At 51.6% G+C, this 17,094-nt stretch overlaps 1 protein-coding gene across 1 annotated transcript; it reads left to right on the top strand.

Moving 5' to 3' along the window:
• Positions 1 to 7,347: 7,347 nt before the first annotated feature.
• On the top strand, positions 7,348 to 16,817 carry CKAP4 (cytoskeleton associated protein 4). Its single transcript, XM_055328965.1, has 2 exons — positions 7,348 to 8,058; positions 14,352 to 16,817. Exons 1-2 carry the CDS (start codon positions 7,576 to 7,578, stop codon positions 15,672 to 15,674), a joined length of 1,806 nt encoding a protein of 601 aa, XP_055184940.1. The 5' UTR covers positions 7,348 to 7,575; the 3' UTR covers positions 15,675 to 16,817.
• The last annotated feature ends 277 nt before the right edge of the window (positions 16,818 to 17,094 follow it).

Raw genomic sequence — 17,094 nt, forward strand, 5'->3', positions numbered from 1 at the left:
TGGTACTGTAAGACAAAGTTTATGGATGCTATTTTAGTTTTATTCTAGTGCTGAAAATATCCAGCAAGGCTCTGAACTATAGAGGGGCTGGCTTTATTTAGTTGGCACACATTAATGGTAATTATGTATATGAAGCTTACAGTTATCCTGGTCTCTTTTGTATTTGTTGTCTCCCATGAATCCTGCAAAGTATCTATCCATATTCCTCTAGAAATGAAGAAACTGAGGACCAGAGAAGTTAGATATATTTTTAAAAAGATTTTATTTATTTATTCATGAGAGACACAGAAAGAGAGAGAGGCAGAGACACAGGCGAGGGAGAAGCAGGCTCCGTGCAGGGAGCCCAACGTGGGACTCGATCCCGGGACTCCAGGATCACGCCCTGGGCCAAAGGCAGTGCTAAACCACTAAGCCACCCAAGGATCCCCAAGAAGTTAGATATCTTTCCAGAACCACACAGCCTAGTAAGTCTTCCAGATAGGACCAAATCTAGTCCGTATCCTTACCACTCTCATTCTGAAGAGGCACTCAAATGATGGAGGGACTGAAGAGGTGAGGGCATAGGTGGTCAGGGACTAGATTTTTCTGGAAGGAGGCTGCTGGGGCTGGGGAGAAGAGCTTGAATGAACAAAGAGCAAAGGCTTGGAGGGGGCTGTGGGGCGGGGGGGTGTATTCCCACACCCTCATCACACACACACACACACACACACACACACACACACACCTGGTCATTGTGCTCTGACTGTGATAAAGAGGTGTGGGTGATTTCTTGAGCAGGGCTGGGGCAGGAGTGAAAATGCTCTCAGTGGAGCAGGATTTTTACAGCAACTTCTCTATCCCATTCATTAAACCATGCACCTCTTGTGTTTATTTGGTTAAATTACCAACACACGTTTGTTACATGCTATCTGAACCTATCATAAAACATTGCATTTCCACATATTACCCACTTCTACTAAATGTTCAAAACTTTGAGACTTTCCTAATAATCTATCCCCTAAAGAGTGGGTACTCTGACAGTGAGGGATGCTGAGAATCAAAGAGTATTGTATGTCACATACTGTTGTATCCATGTAATTATCCATCCATCCATCATGTTTTGAGTGCCTCCCACAATCTGGGCAAACTGCCTAGCACTAGGGATAAGAAAAGGAGTTGATCAGTCTCTAGCCGAAAAGGTCTAGTGTAGATGACAGTATATGAACAGGTAATCACAATACACCCTGGTAGATGCTATGACCGTGGGGGTTGCGACAGCACCAGGGAGAGACATCTTATCCAGGTTGGGGTGGGGGCATGAAAAGGGTCAAGGAAGCTGAATTCCTTAGAGAATATGGCAAATTAGGGCAACTGAAGGAAGGCTACACAGAGTAGGAAGGGATTTGAGGGAGAAATGAAGCTAGGGAGAGAAGCAGGGGTCAGATTGTGAAAAAATTTTAAATATATACATTTATTCTATTTTTAAATTTTCCTACAGCACACCCAAGGAGTGAAATGTGTTCACCCGAAGCATGATAAGAGGGAGCAGTTGTAGAGGTGAATTGCCAGTGTCAGGGTGAGAGACAGCCCTGTCCTCTCCCTCCCAGTTTGAGACTCATGATGCTCATTAAACCTCTGGATTTTATCAGAAGGACTTGGATAAATTATTCCATCAGACTAGGTTTGTTTTCTTATCTGTCTATACACTCATGTGCTAATTGGGAGTGTGAGCACTCAGATCCTAACTCCCTAGATTCTAGTCTTGACTCCTACCATTCTCAAGTTGTATCATCTTATACAAGTTGTCTACTCTTGCCTATAAACTGGATCAGTACTACTGTGGTGCCTCCATTAAAAGTTCATTGAGGATGGAAGTAAGTAATATGTGTTAAGCTCCTGGCATAATGTCTGACACACAGTTAATGATGGGTAAAAGTTAACTTGCTGTGGCCCTGCAAGTCCCCCGCCTCCTAACCATGTTAGCAATCATCCTCTTGGTCATCCCCATCCCCATCATCATTGCTATCATTCCCAGTATCATGATGATGATACTGAAATTCTAGGTCATTCCTCACTTGGGTCCTACCCTCCACTGCCCTCCTGCCCCCCACCTTGTGGTCTTCTTATGAGAGGGAAGGCCCTATGTAGAGGGATTTCATTCACGTGAAATTCATAACATTTACTGAGCTCCTACTATGTGCCAGACATGATGTTCTAGGTACTAGGGAATACAAGAGTGAGCTAAATAAAGTTTCCAGGCATGCAACTTACTAATGAGAAGAGACAGATAATAATAATTAAATAAGCAAATACATAGTTAGAGAAAAATGAAGCAGAAGAGACAGTGTCTCGGCTTGTGCAGTTGTTATCTTCTATGAGATGGTCAAGGATGAGCTCACCTAAAGGTGACAATTGAAATGAGGATGTGGAGGCCCCGGGGGTGAAATTCATCAAACACAGAAATTACAAAGCGCCCGAGGTGGGACATACTTGATGTATTGAGGAGCAATAAGGAGGTTGGTGTGGCTGCATGTCAGTGATCTAGGGGGTAAGAGGGGCTAGCATCAGAGAGGCAGCAGCAGGCCATATCATGGGGCCTGTGGAGATCATTGTAAAAACTTGCCTTTGACTCCATCTGACTTGAAAAGTCACTGGGGGGTTTTAGAGAGAAGTGTGACATGACGTGGCTTAACTTTTTAGGGACTGCTCTGGCTTTTGGATTGAAGACAGACCACAGGGAGCAAGTCACTTAGCAGGGAGGCCAGTGTGAGCTGGCAGTGACTTGGAGCGGTGGCAGTGGTGCAGATGGCGAGAAGTGGGAAGTACTGGATAGATTTTGCAGGTAAAGCCCACAGGATTTGCTAATATGTGCATTGGTCATGGGGGTGGGTTGGGGAAGGGTAAGAGAAAACACAGAGTCTAGGAGGCTTCATGAACAACTGGATGGATGTTACTGCTGGAATGGGCAGACCAAGAGGAGCAGCGGTGGAGGAGAAAATCACTTGAATGTTCACATTGCTTCTGTAAGGGAAGTACTTTGGCTATGTTCCATAAAAACTGGGGCTGAGTGAGGGGAAGCTCGTGGTTTATAAGCCACATATGGTGCTGTGAGCTCTGAGAAAGGAATCCCCTACTGCACAGAGAGGCAGTATTTGAAGTTGGGGAGGTCCCGGGGAAGGGAACCACTGAGACTGTGCCCCAGCACTCCAGAGCCAAATACAAAGGAGGCCTCCACTTCTAACATACACCCTGTTTGCTGGGCATTTGGGACCATGCCTTGGCCTCTGAGGGGGTCAACCTGGCACCGAGAAGCAATCAATAGTAAGTAATAGGGGCTTTCTTAGGCATTCCAACAGAAATACAGAAACCCAGAAGGGCTGCAGGCCTACAAATCTCTTTCTTATAATTTATGTTCTGCACAGACTGAGCATGTTCAGAAGTGTCTTCACACAAGCTGAGGGAGAGGAAGAGATGTCTCCAGCTCTTCCTCTTTTCCACCCACATTTCCTGACCATCTAATACACTTGAGGGGGGAAGAGGAGGACAAGGGATAGAGGTGAAAAAAATCAGGGGGAAAAGCAGGGAAACCTCCTGCCCATGCATGCAGTGCTGATTGAGATGATGGGCTAAAGGAATGGAAATCCCCCAGCACCACTGCTGCCTTCCTGGCCTAGAGGATGTACCTCCCAGACCAGGCACCCAAGCTCTCTGGGGGTAGCCAAACTCCACAGTGGAACCACGCTTCAGAGGAAACACTGCCCGCTTTCTCAGGTAAAACACATCAGAGCCTGTGGTCTCTAAGCCACATATGGTGTCGGGAGTGCCAAGAAACAATGATGAAAGAAAATGGTTGAAATCTAGACATAGAAGCTCTGTGCCGCTCTGCTTTTGCTCGGAGACTTGGCAAGTTCTATTAGCTGCCCGCTATTCATTGAGCCCTGCTCTGTGCCCTGTATCCTGCACTGTCTCTAGGTGAGGTAGTTCTTATCACCCATCTCTCACAGATGAAGACACAGAGGTTCAGAGAGGTCACACTCTCCAGTCCATCACTGGAAGCTAAATTTGAACCCACAGCGGTCTATTTTAGGGCCTGGGTCTTAACCATTAGACTTCACAACCTCCCAGAGGAAAGGGTCAAGAGGGAAACGCTGAATATGGCAACACTCCCCTCCCCCACCTGTTGTTCTCCCCGTGCTTAGCAGAGGCAGAAAATTGAGAAACCTTCCAAGCTTTCTGGCCTAAGTTCTGTATCAACTTTAAAAAAAGTTAAGATTTAATTATTTCAGATACCAGAGGTGACAATTTTTCTCTAGGAAATAGATTAATAGAAAAAGAAAGGTCTTTAGAGATGCAGAAGAGCTGACCTTGAACTCCAGAGAAAGTGCACTCCTCAAAGGTCACAGATTGGTGGCAAATCCTTAGTTAAAAGGGCAGTGCTCTTGCCTACCAGGTCAGAGTGTCAGGGGGCTCGGTTGGGGGCAAAGCTGCATTGCAGGTTATCACTGCCTTGACAGGAGGCCTGCAGGAGGATGACACAAGCTGAACTCAGCCAGACTGTTTTTAAACAAGGCTCTTCTAGCACCTTCTGACGAGTTAGTCTCTGCCATCTCCTCCCCTGCCCCCCCCCCCCCAGGTCTGTGTTCTTTTGAACTAGAAGATTCCTAATATTTCTCCTTGTATTTAGCTGGAGTGGATCCTCCTCTCTGTCTGGGGCAGATGGTTGTATTTCTAGTTCAGAACCTGCTGTAATTGACTCTGGCCTCCCACACTAAAGTGACTCTTCTGCCTGCCTGCCTGGTGGCTTCTACCGACTTCTGTGACCTGGACCCATTCCACCCAGTTCATCTTTTTCTTCCCTAGGTCGTGACACGTACTACTTCTTGTCAGACTGGAGTCCTGGGCTCACCCTATTTCTGCCACAGAAACATCCTCCCTGTTCTCCTCCTGTGCAAACCCATTCTTCAAGACTTTGCTCAGACCTTCCTGCCCCAGATTTCCCCATGCACTACAGCCCTGTGATGTGCTTGCCAAGCTCCCTATGCATTTATTTTCTCAAGTACATAATTTGGCCCTCAACATGGTCTCTGCACATTCCTCTAAATGTAACACAGACCCCTGAAGGCAGACCCCACGTGTTTATTGGTTCACTAGAGATTTTTAAAAGCACCTTATATGGTGACATACAAAGAGAAATTTAAGTGACGGTTGCTTCTTGTCCTTAGAGGAGGAGGCTAGTACTTCACAGACATCTGTCTGGCCCTCAGTGGACCCTTCACAAAGGTTTGTTATATTGAACTAACATATAGGATGCCCCTTACTGCAACCATCTGCTGTCTCTAAGTGTCATGAGAGGTGGTAATATAGGGAAGGCATCATGACAGAAGAGGTGTTTGAACTGGGCCTTAAGGACAAGGAGTTATTTTAAAAACAGAATTGGCAGAAGAAGGAGCGTTCCTGCAGCCCACTGTCAGGCACACACTGCCAGGCACCGCACATTAGGTTCAGGGGGAAGCACTGGAATCCCTGTGCGGCACCAACTAGCCTTAGTGGGAGTGAGCAGCTGCTCAGCTTCCCTGCCCTCTCTCCTTTCCTGCCCACTCCAATCACGGTTCAAGTCATAGCTGTGTGACCTGGAGCCAATTAGTTGGGGGTGGGGCTCATGTTCCTTCCAGTAAAATGGGTAAAATAATCCTGCCTTCCAAGGTTTTTGTGAGGTTTGAAGAACATAGAACATATTTAAGTTGCTAAATGCAGAGCATGGCGATCTGTTTCCTTCTACCCTAGTAGTGGCGACACCCCAATGCGGGTCCCTCTCCCTGCGACCCCCGCAGGTCTCCCAGCCCACAGCACCGACCTTCCGGAGGGGCTGGGGCCAGACTGCAAGGCCCCTAAAGAGAAAGTGGAGCTGAAAGAGCTTCAGAAAAAAAAAGTAAACAGCATTGACAGTGGACTGACCGGGCTAAGTGGGATGCTCAATAAATGTGTTTCCTTGAATAGACTTTCCGCAGCCGGAGAATCTTTGCTGACTCTCCCTCAACAGGCCTCCCGGAGCCAACTGAGTTCTCCACAGCTCGGTCTGCCTCCGCCTTCAAACCCCAGGAAAGAGTCGGGGCCCAACTCCGGCCAGCTTGGGGGTGGGGTGGGGTGGGGTGGGATTTCCCAAGTCCCAGGAGGAAAGATGGGGGCGTGGTCCGGCTCCCACCTCCTTACCCCACTCCCAGGGGCAGGGCTCTTGGGCGCCCCTCCATCTCCCCTCTCTCAACAGATCAAGAGGAGGGGGACTCGAATTTGGCCGACAGCAAAAGCTCAACCCCAGCTCTCCGCCCTCAGAGGCGCCCGGCCACCCCCACTCGTAGCCGGCTCGGTCGCCAGCTCCGGCCCCCACCGACCCGGCTCTGCGCCCCTCCCCGTGGCCACCTCGCCTCCGGCCCAGCTGCCCTCCCTACTTCGGGCGCCTCCTGCCCCCTCCCACTCGGCCACTTCAGACGCCTGCCCCTGCCTCGTAGATCCCCCTGGGACACCCTCCTCGCCACCTCGGAGCCGTGGACCCGCTGGGACGCCCTCCCCCAACCTCCCCCCACCGCCCCCCCACCCCAGCTGTCTCAGGCCGCACTCGGCCACCACCTTCCACTCGGCTCCCCCCATCCCCCCGCCTCTAGGCCCCGCGGCCCCCGCTGGGACACCCCCCCCGCTGGGACACCCCCATCCCCGCCCCCAGGCCCCGCGGCCCCCGCTGGGACACCCCCCCCCGCTGGGACACCCCCATCCCCGCCCCCAGGCCCCGCGGCCCCCGCTGGGACACCCCCCCCGCTGGGACACCCCCATCCCCGCCCCCAGGCCCCGCGGCCCCCGCTGGGACACCCCCCTTCCCCGCCCCCAGGCCCCGCGGCCCCCGCTGGGACACCCCCCCTCTAGGCCCCGCGGCCCCCGCTGGGACACCCCCATCCCCGCCCCCAGGCCCCGCGGCCCCCGCTGGGACACCCCCCCCGCTGGGACACCCCCATCCCCGCCCCCAGGCCCTGCGGCCCCCGCTGGGACACCCCCCCTCTAGGCCCCGCGGCCCCCGCTGGGACACCCCCCTCCCCCCCGGGACACCCCCCCTCCCCCTCGCGGCCCCGCTGGGACGCCCTCCCCCCCTTCCCCCCTCCCCCGCCGCCTCAGCCCGCCCCCGGCCGCCGCCCTCCCCTCGGCGCCCCCTCCCCCGGCCGCGTCGACCAGCCTGGGACGCCCCCAGCCGGTCCGCGTGGAGCCCGCGGCGCCCGCCCCCCTCCTCCGGGTCGCGGCGGCAGGGGAGGGGCCCGGCGGCCCCCGCGTGCGTGGCAGGTCCTCCCCGCTCGGTCTCCGGCCGCCCTTCCCGGGAGGCGGGGTCGGCGCGGCGGCGGCGGCGGCGGCGGCGGCGGCAGGCCCCCTCCTCCTTCCTCCCTGGTCCGGCCTCCTTCCTCGCCGCCCGCCGCTCGCCCGCTCTCTCGGCCGCTCCGACGCCGGCAGCGCCCGCGTGCCGCTCGCCCAGCCCCGCGGGAGCCCGAGGAAGTTCCCGGGCCGCGTGCCCCGCTCGCTCGCCTCGCAGCCCGCCGCTCACCCGCCGCCGCGCCCGCCATGCCCTCGGCCAAACAAAGGGGCCCCAAGGGCGGCCACGGCGCCGCGAGCCCCGCGGAGAAGGGCGCCCACCCGTCGGGCGGCGCGGATGACGTGGCGAGGAAGCCGCCGCCGGCGCCGCCGCAGCAGCAGCAGCAGCAGCAGCAGCCGCCGCCGTCCGCGCCGCACCCGCCGCAGCAGCCGCCGCCGCAGCAGCATCCGCAGAACCAGGCGCACGGCAAGGGCGGCCACCGCGGCGGCAAGTCCTCCTCCTCCGCCGCCGCCGCCGCCGCCGCCGCCGCCGCCTCCTCGGCGTCCTGCTCGCGCAGGCTCGGCCGCGCGCTCAACTTTCTCTTCTACCTCGCCCTGGCGGCGGCGGCCGGCTTCTCCGGCTGGTGCGTCCACCACGTCCTGGAGGAGGTCCAGCAGGTCCGGCACGGCCACCAGCTCTTCTCCCGGCAGAGGGAGGAGCTGGGCCAGGGCTTGCAGGGCGTCGAGCAGAAGGTGGGTCCCCCGGCTCCCCCGCCCGCGGCCCCGCGGCCCCGCAGCCCCGGCCCGGCCCCGACCCGCGCCCGGAGCCCCCGGGGCCCGGCGGCTCCCGGACCGTCCCCCTTTGTTAATGGCCGCGGAGGACCGGCCCCGGGGCTGGGCCGCCGCGAGGATGGCCGGGCCCGCCGGCCAGGGTGGGCCGAGGGCCTGTCACAGGGCATTAGCGGTGGCCTGTAAGGAAGCCGCCCGGCTCTGGGAGCCCATTCTTTTTGGGTTAGGAACCGCCGAATGGGCAGCGTTGGGTGAAAAGGAGGTCGGAAGGAACCTCCGCGCATCCCTGGAAGCCTGGGCGAGGCCAGGCCAGGCCGCACCTGGGCTGCCCCGGGGGAGACCCCTGAGCTACGCTTTAGTAGATCCCGATGCCCGAGAAGGAAAAGCAAGTAATCATGCTCATTCGCGAAGTTCAAATGAAATATTACCTAGCTTCTGGCCGCTTGTCTGCTAGTGGACCAGTGTCCCCACGTGGGCCTCTGAAGTAATGTACCAGCTCTAGAGGAAAGGCCCCAAATACTGGAGGGTACTGGTGAGTCATACCACAAGGCAGGCACATTTGCAGGATGTGAAGAGGGCTTACTCACTATCTAATCATCACAGCAACCCTGGTGGGGAGGGAGCGGTAGTAGCAGCTTTGACTCCCATTTTCCAGGCCAGAAGATTGAGGTTTACAGAGATTAAGTGAATTGATAAAGACCCTGGCTGGTGAGACTGTCTAGGCCGCTGCCAGGTTTGGGGTCCCCAGAGGCCCCTCTCAGGTATGGATGGACCCAGCTTTCCCCAGAGCCTCTTCAATTCCACCCTGTCTGTTTTTTTCCACACCAAGTGCAGCCCCTTCACTCTCACCACTCCTCCTCCGGCCTCCACTAATATTATTGCTCAATGAAACTTGGTTGTATGATAGAAACAAAAAATCCCGCCACCACTTCTGAGCCCGGAACTGCTGCCTCCTTTTCCCAGCATGCTGCCTGCCCTGCCAAGTTTCTATCGACTTTTGTGGAGTGTGCAGGACTAGGAATTTCCTCTTAAGACTGGCAGAGCAACTGGAATGAGTCAGCCTGCTCTGTGCTGCAGGCCAAGGGAGGTGGCTTTTCGAAGGGAATTGAGTAGGCACTGCTGCTTTGCCTGTCCTGATGCTAAATCATTCTTAAGAAGTAGACAGACTGCTGGAGTATATAACCACTAGCCTCTCGTTTCCCATCTTTCATCCACCCAGTTACCAATCAATCACAGTACTTCTGATAGTGATATGGCTCCATGTTGGCCCCGTGGTGGTGGTGGTGGTGGGGAGGTTCAGAGGTGTAAAAGGTGCAAATCCTGTTTGCAGAACAGCACATAAGTAGGTTTCAGGTAAGGGTCACTACTGTGTGAGTTCAGAAGAGAGATGTGGCTTAGGCCTGTATCCCAGTGGCCCAGTGCCAGTCTAGACCTAGCTGATGGTCAGTAACTGTTGAGAGAGGGAGTGGACACAAAGCGAGGGAGGCTGTCGAGTATGTTGAAGGGACAGCAGGTGACTGACTGCCCTGCCTGTAGCCAAGTAACGTTTAGAAAGTAGCGAGCCAGGAGATTGAAGTTGAGGCCCCGATGGGGGAGGTCTTGAATATCAGGTTGAAGAAATTAGGGCTTTATTCTCTCTGCTTCTCCCTTGCTTCTCCCTTCTTCCTGGCTCCTGCCTCTTCTCTATCAAAGCCAGGTGCATGTTACATTCTGCTTTGGGCTCACTTTTCCTATCAGCACAGCGAGGGGAGGGCTCCATCCAGATTTTTAAGGATCCACCTGGCTGTCAACTGTTGAAATAGTGATCTCTCTTTTTATTTATTTTTTTATTTAAAGACTTTATTTTATTATTTATTCATTCATGAGAGACACAGAGAGAGAGGCAGAGACACAGGCAGAGGGAGAAGCAGGCTCCATGCAGGGAGCCTGACGTGGGACTCGATCCCGGGTCTCCAGAATCACACCCTGGGCTGAAGGCGGCACTAAACTGCTGAGCCACCCGGCTGCCCTGACCTTTAGCAGTGTAATCAAGATGTTACATAAGACCTCGTATTTACTCTGTACTCATCTTTTTTGACTCACAACAGCCCTGAGAGGTGAGCACTAGTAGATCCTCCTCTTGCAGACAAGGGGAGTGAGACACGCGGAGGCAGAGTCACTGCAAGGTTCCACAGCTAGTAAGGGGCAGGGCTAGGGTTCATACTGCAGTTAGCTCCTAGAACACTCCTAACCATTTGTCTGTTCATTTTGTTATCTTGCCCATGCCCCGCCAGATTCATGGTAGGTGTTTCATTAAAGCTTAGTTCAGTGACGTGGAACTCAGAATGTGCCCAAAACAGTATTAAGGTTTGTCATTGTGTGTGGCCACTTTTGTCTACACCTCTGAGGTGGCCGGTAAGTACGTTATTTTGCTTTGAAGAGTGATGGCTCCTCTAACAGCCTCAGTTGGAGCCCCTTTTTAACTCTGTATGATGTTAGGTGAGGGGTGGGGTTTGGTTCTTAGCAGGAACGTATACTTATAATATGATTCATAATTAGTACTCTTTATGGTCTAGGCATTCTAGTAAGTGCTTCCAGCCACCTGCAGGCATGTCCCATTTAGTAGCACAGTTTCACAGGTGGGCCAGCTGGGCCTGGAGCAGGTGTGCTACTCGTTGAGGGTCACACACAGACCCTAAGTTGGGGAACTGGGATTGGAGTCAAAGCAGTGTGACTTGAAGCACTCTACTCCCCTGGGTGCTCACCTGGTCTCATTCTGCAGATGCTCTCCGTGTTGGGAAAGGCCCAGGTCTGCTGAATGACCGCAGCCTGGGCATATTCCTCACATGGAATATTCAGTGGGCACAATGGGTGCGGGCTTCAGAAAATGTTGGCAGTTCACTTGAGGCTGTGAAGGGCCCATGTTGGCCTGGCAGATCCAGGGTAGCGTAATGTGATAGGAGTAGGCTTAGGCCCAGGAGGGACAGTTGAATGAGATGAGCAGCTTTTTGTGGAAGAGGGAGTTCTCTGGTTGCATTTCTTTGTTTTTTTCATCTCAGCTCTGGAGGAGTCGGGACTCCTGGTGTAGCAGCATCACGTCCAGGCACTCAGTGCACTTTGAACATGCCTCTGCTCCAGCTCCCCCACTAGAGGTTAAGAGCACAGGGTGTGACGTCATACGTTCTAGGATTTTGATGCTCAACATGACTATTTACCAGTCTTCAGATTTGTAAATTGGAAATCAGTGGGAGCCACCAACTCGTGAGGTTATTGCGAGGCTGTAATGAGATGATGTCTCTGAAGTACTTTGTATATTTTTTACTGTACAGGAAGTGGCCTGTTGAACGTCAGCCACCACTATCTCCCCCGTGCTATGAGCTCCTCAAAGTGTGGGGATCTGTTCTAGCCATTATTTTTCTCCGGTGTGTTGCTCACCATTTAGTGGGCACCCCACATATGTTGGGGTAACAGATGCATCCATTGCATATTGATTATAATGAGGTCTTTGCATGTAAAGATGAGCAGCTCACAGCACCATCAGTAGGGGGGTGATTTCTATGTTCTTTTCACAGTGTTGGGGGTTGGTGTGTTTGGTTTCATCCATAATTTTGGATCAAGTCCTCTTCCTGGCCATTTGCAAAGAGCCAGCCCAGGTTGGGCGACAGAGATCAGAGGGGAAATGGACCAGTTCAGTCTTCGTCAGGTTTTGCGCTATTAATCAATTCCTGATTTCATTCAGAAAACACTGAATGAATGCCATGTTGCAGGTACTGTGCTTACCCATTTGTGCCTCTCTTCTGAGTGATTGCAGACAGACAGGTGCTGTGATTGAATAACTTAGTTTTGGAGGTGAGCTCTCCTTGGTCCCTTTCAAATTATCCTTTATGACTCCAGTAATATTTCGTTGAACAGGGAACTTGTCTAGTATTTTGGAATTAGAAAACCTAATTCTTATGTGTCTTAAAATCACAAGACTATTGGAAACCAAAAGGGACTTTAGAAACCTATTTGTTAATAGACGAAGAGTTGGGACCTGGAAAGTGAGTGACTTATTTGTGCTCACAGAGCTGGTTATAACTGGGGCTGGAACTAGAGTCCAGGCATCCTTTTGTGGTTTCTGTAGCTTTTCCCTTTGGCACTGGGCTAAGTAAGGGTGGTCTCAGAATCTCCTGACTTCTGAGGTACTCCCAGAAGAAAGATTAAACAATAATGAAGACTATAGCTGCCCTTGGTTGATCATTCACTATCTGTCAGGCACAATTAAAGCTTTAGATATATTTGCTCCCTTAATGCTTGCAAGATATGCCTAGGGGTCAGATGCTGTTTTTGTTCCCATCCTGCAGCAGAGGCAACCAGGGCACAGATGTGCTGGGTAACTTGCCGAAGATCTCATAGCTAGGAAGTGTCCAAGCCAAGATTCAAACGTAGGCAGTCTGGTTCCAGAGCTCATGCTATTTTGTTTTTTTACTTCTTGCCATGGAAGTATTCATGTGTAAACAGAAGAGATCAATATAATGAACCCCAGTTTCAATAATGCTTTTTTTTTTTTTTCTAGTTTCATTCCATTACCACCTCTTCCCTCCCATTTTGTTTTGTTCTTTTGGGGCTGGAGTCAGAGCAGTGTGACTCCGAAGCCTTCTCTTCCACCCCTTTTGGGTGTCCACCTGGTCTCTCTTGTTCTCAGAGCTCTGGGTGTTGGGAAATGGTCCAGGTGTGCCGAATGGCTGCAGCCTGGGCAGAGAGGATGGCCTGTCCTCAGTCAGGAGAATCAGCAGGCAACAGTGGGCGCAGGCCTACAGAAACGCTGATGGTGCAGGTCCAGGCCCTTTGGAGGGCTGGTGTTGCCCTTGCAGACCCAGTGGATATCGAACCAGGATCAAATTTTGACTGATGCATTAGTTCACCCAAAGTATTCAGGATTTATTTCTAACAAATAGGAGCTCCTTCTTTTCCCTTTCCTTTTGGCAAAACACAATATAGTTAATCCAACAAAGTTAATGGTAATGCTTGATTCTCATCTAACACCTAGTTCAAAATCAGATTTCCCTGACCCCTTAAAAAATATCTCTTTATAGTTGCTTTGTTTGAGTCAGGATCCATGTAAGTCCACACATTACTTATTTGGTTGACAAATCTCTTTTAATGTGTAATAGTTTCCTGTCTTTCCCTCTTTAAAAATGCCATTTAACTATTGAAGATCCTGGTTATTTGTCATGTAGAACTTCCCACATTGTGAGTGTGGCTGATTGCACGCTCATGGTGTATTTTTCTCTTGCATGTTCCTGTGAATTGGTGGTTAGAACTGGAGACTTGAGAGATTCAGAATCTTTTTTGTTTGTTTGTTTTTTCCTTTTTTTTCAAGAAAGCATTTTAGGTAGCTCTGCGTGCCAATAGTCATCGGCCTGTCAGGCTTGGCACATCAAACCAGCACCTGGAGAGTTTCCCAGGTCAGACCTTGGTTAGGGGAGAGTGTATTTAGAATGAGTGTGTCATGGCAAACAGGATCATAATGTGCTCACAAAGCCAGAGAATGCTAAGGGAACATCTGGTCCACAGTCATATTTTCGGGTGACTTGGTTGGGGCCATACAGCTAGAAGGGGCAAGCCAGACACTTGACCCTTGCTCTTACCTCTTAGGCCAGTCTCCCATGTGCCTCAGCTTTCTTCCTGTAAAAAGTTGTAAGACTTTCAGTTGCAAGAGCTAGAAACACAGCCTAACTGGCTTAGAGGGAAGGAGGGGGAGAGAGGGAGGGAGGGAGAACAAGAGCATACTGGCTGAAACAAAAAAGTTCAAGAGCAAATTCCTTCAGGTACAGCTGTGTCCAGAGATGGAGGTCGTGTCTTTAGGATCTGGTCTTGCCTCTCTCAGATTGCCCTCTGGGCTGGCTTGATTCGTAGTCTGGTGTTCATGTGCCAGTCTGAGCCTCTCCGGGCTTCCCTCATCCTATAGCTGGCAATCCCAGTAGAAAAAAGTTTTCTTTACCAGTCGTTTTAACAGGAATCTTGGAATTGACTGGCCGGCCCTAGGCCATATGCCCATCCCTGGGCTGATCACTGTGGCTTCGGGAGAGAGGACTCCTGAAGCGCTTGGAAAGAGCCTTTAGGTTGGTTTCCCCCCCCCCCCCCCAAAGTGCATGGACTGTATGTGGTTCTCCAAAGACAATTATTGTTCTGTTCCAGAAGAGGGACCTGGAAGCTGGGCAGGCAAAAAAATATAGCCATATTGCATAAAACTCATCAGCTTGTCTCAGCAGTTAACGTGTGGATTTTGGTTACAGGTGCAGTCTCTTCAAGCCACATTTGGGACTTTTGAGTCCATCTTGAGAAGCTCCCAGCATAAACAAGACCTCACGGAGAAAGCTGTGAAGCAAGGGGAGAGTGAGATTAACCGGATCAGTGAAGTTCTGCAGAAGCTCCAGAACGAGATTCTCAAAGACCTCTCTGATGGCATCCATGTGGTGAAGGATGCCCGGGAGCGGGACTTCACATCTCTGGAGAACACGGTGGAGGAAAGGCTGACAGAACTTACCAAGTCCATCAATGACAACATTGCCATCTTCACCGAGGTCCAGAAGAGGAGCCAGAAGGACATCAACGATGTGAAGGCGAAGGTTGCCTCTCTGGAAGACTCCGAGGGGTACAAGCAAGATTTGAAAGCTTTGAAGGAAGTTGTGAAGGAAACACAGTTGTCTGTGAAGTCCAGAGAAAAGGACATCGAGGCCCTAAGAAGCAGCCTCCAGACCTTGGAGTCTGACGTCTACACTGAAGTCAAGGAGCTGGTGAGCCTCAAGCAGGAGCAGCAGAAGTTCAAGGAGGCGGCCAATTCGGAGCACCTCACCTTGCAGGCCCTCACAGAGAAGCTTCTCCAGTCGGAGGAGGTCACCTCCCGCCTTCCTGAGGAGATCAGGAAACTCAAGGAGGAGCTGCACCACCTGGAAACTGAGGCCCTGAGGCCGGAAGAAGATGGGGCTTATAAAAACTTAGAGTCTTTAGAGGCACTCCAGGAGAAGAGTCAGGGATTGGACTCCAGGCTCCAGACTGTGGAAGATGGGGTAGACGCTGTGCAGACGGCCTGTGCACGCCACAGCGAAAACCTGGAGACCCTGCTGGCGAAGAGCGAGGAGCAGGAGCGGCGCCTGGCTACCCTGCAGGAGCATGTGACCGGCCTGGGCCCCTTGGAGGCCGACACAGGTGGCCTGGCCAGCACGGTGAGGAGCCTGGGGGAGGCCCAGCTCTCGCTCTACAGTGACGTGGAGGAGCTGAAGAGAAGTGTGGGTGAGCTCCCCAGCACTGTGGAGGCTCTCCAGAAGGTGCAAGAGCAGGTGCAGACGCTGCTGGGTCAGGACCCGGCCCGGGCGGCCCCCTTGCCTCAGGACTTCCTGGACAGACTCTCTTCTCTAGACAACCTCAAAGCCTCAGTCAGCCAAGTGGAGTCGGACTTGAGGATGCTCAGGACTGCTGTGGACAGTTTGGTTGCCTACTCAGTGAAAATAGAAACCAACGAGAACAACCTGGAATCAGCTAAGGGCTTGCTAGATGACCTGAGAAATGACCTGGATAGGTTGTTTTTGAAAGTGGAAAAGATTCATGAAAAAGTCTGAATGAATCATGTGTGCAGGGTGCAGATTTAAAGTCCAGTGTCTCATGACCAAAAAAATGTGTTGTTTTCTCCCATGCACCCTACCCTCCACGTTCTTGGCCCCTCTTAAAAAGCGGTGACACCTGCTCCCCGAGCACCAAGGCATTTTAGTTTTGTGCCCAGTTTATTTATGATGATTACCACACATCATTGATTTCTCAAGTTTTCTGCTTCTGTGTTGGGTGGTTTTCCTCGAGGCCTGGCCCGTGCAAATCAGAGGTATCTTTTAGGAAGGATGTCTCTAGTGTCAAGAGAAGAATGGCTTCAACTGAGGATTAACAGAAGCAGATTAACGATAACCTCAGAAAACCTTGCCTGGCTGGCTGATTTCAAGTTAAAAAAAAAAAAAAGTGCGGTGGGGGGGTAGGCACTTTTCTTTTTAATTCTCTTTAAAGAAAATTAATTTTACTTTTTAAAAATACTTCCGGCCAAAGTTTTCATGAGCTGTCACTCACTTCTTGTCTTCCACTTTAAACTGGTTAAAACTCCCAAGTGTCAGCTCTGCTTTAGGAGGGGAACAAGCCCCTTGGATTTTAATCAGAAAGAACCAGCTGCTTGACTTGATGGTCACTTCCCGTGGTGTGGGATGGTGTCTTTTCCATTTCTGGATCATCCTGTGATCTCAAAGGTAACTATGCAAAGAATCCAGATGGTTCTGAATGTGAAGGCACACCACCACACAGAGACCCCTGTGGCCGACCTGTGTAGGGCCCCCAGATGATACATAGGTTTAGAATCTCAGCAAGGGGACTCCTTGGCTTCTTTTCAGAAATGTGTTATGAGAGCTGTCCACAGAGGCATGGGCTGTCTCCCCCAGAGAATGGAGGCCAAGTATTTTTATTTTACCATGATGTCCTTGAAGAGGTCTGCTGTCAGAGCAGACCCCCATCTGTCAGTGAGGAGGAATGTGTGCATTTTCTGTAGTTTTTTGCTGTTTTCCTTCCAGCTGTACTGTTCTTTAATGGCTGTCTTGCCCTTCAAAAAAGAAGAAAAAAAGAAAAAAAAGAAAAGAGAAAAAAAAAGATTTGTTTAGTTTACTGTGAAATGAACTGTATGGCTTATTTACAGTATTTTTAATTCTTAATAAACACGAGCTTTGTTACGACTTTTCTAGAGTGGTTGCTTTCTGAGAATTTAGCAATTGTGATGTATTTTGTTGATTAGAAAGATTGGGAAGTTATCAATTTTAAGACTTCGTTTCAATTCTACAACCAAGATGGCCCCACTTTTAGGCCTGGGGACAGATTTTTGATTGTTGTTACAGGTCCTCGCCTGACTCCAACTCTTAGTCTGTAGAGGGTCTCCACCTCCACTAACTCTAGAATCCCTGGGCACTTGAAGCAATCCCTGGGCCTGCCCCCAGGGGTCTCAATTCCGTGAAT

The sequence above is a fragment of the Nyctereutes procyonoides genome, unplaced genomic scaffold, assembly GCF_905146905.1.
Source record: "Nyctereutes procyonoides isolate TBG_1078 unplaced genomic scaffold, NYPRO_anot_genome, whole genome shotgun sequence".
Lineage (NCBI taxonomy): Eukaryota > Metazoa > Chordata > Mammalia > Carnivora > Canidae > Nyctereutes > Nyctereutes procyonoides.

Coding starts and splice junctions, on each gene's coding strand:
- CKAP4 (XM_055328965.1), top strand. CDS start 7,576: ATGCCCTCGGCCAAACAAAGGGGCCCCAAGGGCGGCCACGGCGCCGCG. Junction 8,059..14,351: donor TGCAGGGCGTCGAGCAGAAG/GTGGGTCCCCCG, acceptor TTTTGGTTACAG/GTGCAGTCTCTTCAAGCCAC.